General features: G+C 39.2%; 1 protein-coding gene across 1 annotated transcript; it reads right to left on the reverse strand.

Moving 5' to 3' along the window:
- Positions 1-669: 669 nt before the first annotated feature.
- LOC134289079 (uncharacterized) lies at positions 670-3464 on the reverse strand. The gene is made up of 2 exons (XM_062855075.1): positions 2762-3464; positions 670-1119 (listed from the first exon to the last, which is right to left on the reverse strand). Exons 1-2 carry the CDS (start codon positions 3313-3315, stop codon positions 693-695), a joined length of 981 nt encoding a protein of 326 aa, XP_062711059.1. The 5' UTR covers positions 3316-3464; the 3' UTR covers positions 670-692.
- Positions 3465-5854: the final 2390 nt, after the last annotated feature.

Raw genomic sequence — 5854 nt, forward strand, 5'->3', positions numbered from 1 at the left:
GAAATTGATCAGTACACAATTAAGCATCGGTTGGAAAGGAAAATTTCCTTCTCCGCTTAATTTTGCTCTTCTAAAACCGAAAAACGCGTTTAAAATCTTACAACTAGTGAATTTAATACTTTAAATGCAAAATTAAATTTTGAAATTTCCCCTTAAACGCCTAAAGGTAGGCAATTTAATTTGAAATAAGTGATTTTTATCGCAATAAATGACTATTTCATCATGAAATGAACTTTTTTTATAACTATTTCATGTTCTGATTAGCTTCATAACTTCCTAACCAAGGTTCAACAAAAATGTTAAAACGGAGAATTTACGGGAAGTCCTATTAGCAATCGATTGTTTAGTAGCAATGATTTCAGCTAAAAGAGAAATACATTTCAAATTCCTTAAAAACTAAGTCAAAACTAATTTTTTTCTAAAAATTGAAAAGTCTACACTCATCTCTAGACATCTACGAACCAAATGACGTAAAAAGTTTAAGATCATTACCACGCTTAAGAGTTCCTAGTATGGTATTACAATGTAGTACCCGAATGATCAATTTCACCCCGCTGATCAATTTGACCCCGGTTTACGGTACTTCTGTCCTATTGGACTATAATAGCCCACCTAACAGGCGCCCAGTTACAACGTAGCCCACCTACACGTAGCCCAAGGATAGTATAATCCAAATGCATGATGAATACTCACTAGTCCACTCTTTCCATCTCTTCTTCGTATCGGTAGGTCAACAGCTGCTTCTCAACCACAGCGTTCACAGGACGAATTCCAACTTTCACCTCCAGATCTTCGTTGTTGTCCTTTTGGAACCCCTGTAGGACCAGTCGGGACACTTGTATAACGTCGAAAGTTGAAATGTTGTCCTTTACTTCGAACGTTTGACGGATTTCTTCTTCCGAGTTGGGATGTGGTATTATCACCACCAGATTGTGGGGAAATTTCAGCACTTCGGGATCATTGGGACTGACCGTGATTTGAAGTTGATCCGACTTCAGAAGAGTTATGTTCCAAACGATGTCATAAGACGCGTCCAGTGTGAATTTGCATTCGGAATTGCCCGTTCGAAACAGGCCCTCTGATGTGAACAGTACGAAACTGTACGCCGGCACCAGATCGCTGAAATAGAATAATAAATAAATAAATATTTTGGTAATATTTGTACCTATGAACCAGTAAAGTTTAATTGGGTTCTTTAGGGGTATCCGGATTATTTCATAATCGGATTCTCCGCCCAAAAATTAGTCGAAATCCAAAATTTCATAATTTTTGGAGTCCGGGAACTATTTTTAAAATGCATTTAAAGTTTGTATGGGGAAAATTTTTTGTTCGGGTCGAACTGTCACTTTAACGATTGAACTGTCATTCTATCCACGAAAATTAAAATGGTTTTGTTGATTTAACCATCAAAACAAAGGTGTTGGAATCCAATAAAATCACGTTATACTCAGAAAAATGAGCTCTTTCGATTAGGCTATAGAAAATAGCAATATTTTATTCACTAAACAACCCAATTGAAGTGAGAAAAAGCCCCAACGGTAGTTAGCTATAATGCTACCTCAAAGCATTGATTTGAATGATTTCGTATTTTATCTGGGGGGTTATTGACGTTATTACTGTAAAAAAAACGATTTTTTTAATGTTACGTGATGTTGAAGCAAAATGTACGTTATGTCGAATTCGCTATATCGAGGGTACGTTATATCGAAGATAGCTTGATAGCCTCAGCTTCTGCCGTCTCTCCTAAATGTATCTCAAATTATGTATGCAAACTTTTCCCGTTATCAGATAGAGGAAAGTCTGCTCTACCTGTTACTGGTTAGAGATTACATGCATAATGGGAAATACGCTCAGGGCATGGAGAAGCAGGAACTCGCAATGGTTGTTACGCACCTTTCAAATGTTAGTCTAGATTTATTATAAAAACGTAAACCTGGCGGTGTAACGATCAATCAGTTAGGTACCTACACTTTTAGTGTTCTTGGGCAAGCATAGTGATGCTGCAAATGCCATTGTCTGTCTGGAGAAACAGAACCAAGTTCTCAACTACGATGTAAGTTTCCTTATCATACTGATTAACCTTTCAGGACGCGCGCCATCAAGCAACCGAAACTGCATTGCGCTCGCGCTGTATACGACGAGCGAGGTTTTTTGGATGTGTTGTACTTTTTACAACAGCGCGCGTCTTTAAGGGTTAACTCTAATGTGATCCTAGCGCATTCTCTTATAGGGTAATTGATCCGATCATGGAGGAGTTAAGCGCTGGGTTCATGTTTTAACCACAATTGTATCGCCCCAAGCAAACTTTTTACATGGATTGAATTGAAAATAATAATATCCATCCTTAATCTACGGGAAAATAACGAAATATTGCCACTTTGATGTTGTTATGAGCATTTTATTCGTTTTTATCTGAAAGAACATTGTGTTCCTAATGTTGCGGTATGTGTTCCTAATGTTGCGGTATTTTGTTCCTATTGTTGCGGTATCCCATTGAAATCATATGGGATACCGCAACATTAGGAACACTACCGCAACAATAGGAACACAGCAGCAAACACATTTAGGAAAATATTTTTTTTAAATAGGTTTTTGGGAAAATCTTAAGCAAACAAATGGTGCAATCTCATAATTTAAGCACCATACATCTATTAAAAATACCTTTTGGTAACGTTTTAGTCGAAAAAGTGCTCAATTGCCATTACCGCAACAATAGGTACTACCACAACGATGGGAACAATTACCCTAGCACCTAACTTACCACTCAATATCATCCGCCGTCTCCAAACAAAAATCATGTTTCGATGTGGACGAGGCCAGATTTGTGCAGATCTGATCCAACTTCGACAGACTCTTCATAAACTCATCCATGGTTGAGGTCCTTATCATGTCCCTTGCTTCAGTTACAATCTTTCCATCTTGCAACGGATATTGTAGCTTCGCGCGGAGCCGCTCCTTCCGGATGCTCGTCATTCGCGTTACCTTCAATTTTGACGACTCCGACAAGGCTTCGATCTCCTTCAGCACCGCTGCCTCCTCCTTCTCCAACATTTTCAGATTCCATCCGTAAACGGCGCTGCATTTAGCCGAGGAATCGACCTGGTCCAACTTGCGGTTCATTTCCGATACTTTGTCTTGGTAGACGATGGAGTAGTTGTCGATGTGGTGCTGTTCGTGCGGTTGGCCCTCGTCGACGCACAGGGCACAGATGGCCACGTGGCACTGGGTGCAGTAAAACTTACATTTCTCAAGGTGAATCTTACAGAATTCAGAGACCATACACGCCGACGAAGACGCATTCTGATCTGGTTCCATCGCTGGCAAATCACTACTTTTTCCACTAGCAATGCACTTTGGACAGGGACGAGCTTGCGAATCGTCAACGTTCTTGGATGAAATGTTGAATATTTCGTTCCCGCCGCTCCGCTTCTTGAAGCAGGACACACAGCAAATTTGGAAACACTCGGTACCAGGGATGCCAGATGTGAAGACATGTCTTCAAATTGAAGACATTTGAAGTTCTGTGAAGACATTTATTTTTGTGAAGACATATAGAAGACATTTTAAATTTTGTGAAGACTTTTGGAGACTTTTGAAAGCTGAAAAATAATATTTATTTATGTTGTTATTCTAAACCAATATTTCAAATCTTGGAACAATTTCAGATGAAATGCGTTTCAATTTTTGTAGATGAAATTTTAAACTTTTAAAACTTTAAACTAATAATTTTTCGGTCTTCATATTGGCGGAAATTTTGAAGCAGTTTTTAGTTAAAATACAAATCAAATTAGATGACCACCATTTCATGGAAATTGAGCTACTGAATTAATTTCTTATCAGCAATTGTTTATAGAAAATTAAATTTTCATCAACAAAATTCCTCTAGAAATTCAACTGAGTATTCTAATTTTTCAAAAATCTCCAAAAACATAGGTTGCTTCTAGAATATTACCAAGGTTTTTTTTTCGGAAATTCTCCCCAGAACTTCGTTTGAATTTTAAACAGAGCTTCATCCAGAATTTTCCGCAGACTTGTCCGAAGATTTGTCCAAGCCTTTTAAGATTTCTCCAGTAGTCCCTCGGGAATCTCTCTAGAAGTTCCATGAGAATTTCTTCAGGATTTTATCAGAAATACCTTCAAAAGTTTCTCAATTCCTCCAGGAGTTACTCGGGAATTCTTCCATGAGCTCCTCGAGAAATCCTTTCTCGGAAATTCCTCCAGGACTTCCTCGGGAATTCATCCTGGAGTTCCAAGAGAATTTCTCCGGGAGTTTCTCGGGAATTCCTTCCGAAGTTCCTCGAGAATTCCTTTAGGTGTTCCTCGAGAATTATTTTAGGAGTTCCTCGGAAATTCTTCCAGGAGTTCTTCGTGCATTCCTCCAAAAGTTCCTAGAGAATACCTTCATGATTTCCTCGAGAATTTCTTCAATGAGTTCCTTGGGAATTCTTCTGGAGCTCCTTGGGAATTCCTCTGCAAGTTCCTCGGGAATTCCTTTAAGGGTTCCTCAGTTAATCCTCCAAGAGTTCCTTGCAAATTCTCCTAGATGTTTCTCAGGAATTCCACCAGGAGTTTCTCGGGAATTCATTCTGGAGTTCCAAGGGAATTGTTCCGGGAGTTCCTCGGGAATTTCTTCAGAAGTTCCTCGACAATTATTTTAGGATTTCCTCGGGAATTCCTCCGGAGTTCCAAGGGAATTTCTCCAGGAGTTCCTCAAAAATTACTTCAAAAGTTCCTCGAAAATTCCTATAGGTGTTTATTGAGAAATTTTTCAAGAGTTCCTCGAAAAATTTTCCAGTAGTTCCTCAGGAAGTTCTACATGAATTCCTCGGGATTTTATCCAGGAGTTTGCCAACAACTTTTTCGGGAGTTCCTCAGGAATTCCTTTAGAATTCCTCTATGAGATCCTATAGAACTCCCATAGGAATTGCTAGAAAATTTCTTGGAGAGTTTCTCCATGTATTCCTCTGAATTCTTCTAGAAGTTCCTCAGGCATTCTTCCTGGAGTTCGTTGATTTTTTTCCAGGTTGAGTGTAGAATTAGCATTTAAGTTAAAATACACATTAACTTGCACATTAAGAAAAATGAAAAAAAAAAATCCAGGAGTTTTTTGGGGATTTTTCTAGGAGTTACTCGGAAATTCTTCCAGAGTTGCTCGGGAATTTCTCCTTCAGTTGCTCGAAAATTCTTCAAGAGATTCTCGGGTATGCCTCTAGGATAATACCTCTAGGAGTTTCGGAAATTGCTCCAGGATTTTGTCGATTTTTTTCGGGAATTTCCTCCTAGCATTGTCTCGGGAATTCTTCCAGAAGATTCTCGGGAAATGTTTCAGGAGTTTATCAGAAATTCATCTGGATATACCTATGAAAACCTCCAGGAAATCGTCGTAATTTCCCAGGAAACTCCTGGAGTAGGTTTTCTAGGGACCAAGAGTAAATCTCGAGGAACTGCCGGAAAAGAACCTCGAAAAACGAAGGGATTCCCGAGAAACATGAACTCCTCAGAATATTCCCGAGGAATCCCAAAAGGAATTCCCAAGGAACTCCTGGAGGTTTTTCCGAAAAACTTTTTGATGAATTCCTGAAGGAATTGTCAATGAACTTCTGGAGAAATTCCCGAGAAACTCCTGCAAGAATTCTCGAAGAACTCCTGGAAGGAATTTACCGAGGATTTCCTGTAGAAATTACGGAGGATCTCTTGAAGGAATTCCTAAGGATCCTTGGATGAATTCTAAAGGTACTCCTGGAGGAATTGTTGAGGATCTTTTGGAGAAAATTTCGTGGAACTCCTGGAAGAATAACCGAGGAGCTCCGGGAGGAATTTCCGAGGAACTCCTGGAGTAATTCCCGAGCAACTC

This window comes from Aedes albopictus, chromosome 2, assembly GCF_035046485.1.
Source record: "Aedes albopictus strain Foshan chromosome 2, AalbF5, whole genome shotgun sequence".
NCBI lineage: Eukaryota > Metazoa > Arthropoda > Insecta > Diptera > Culicidae > Aedes > Aedes albopictus.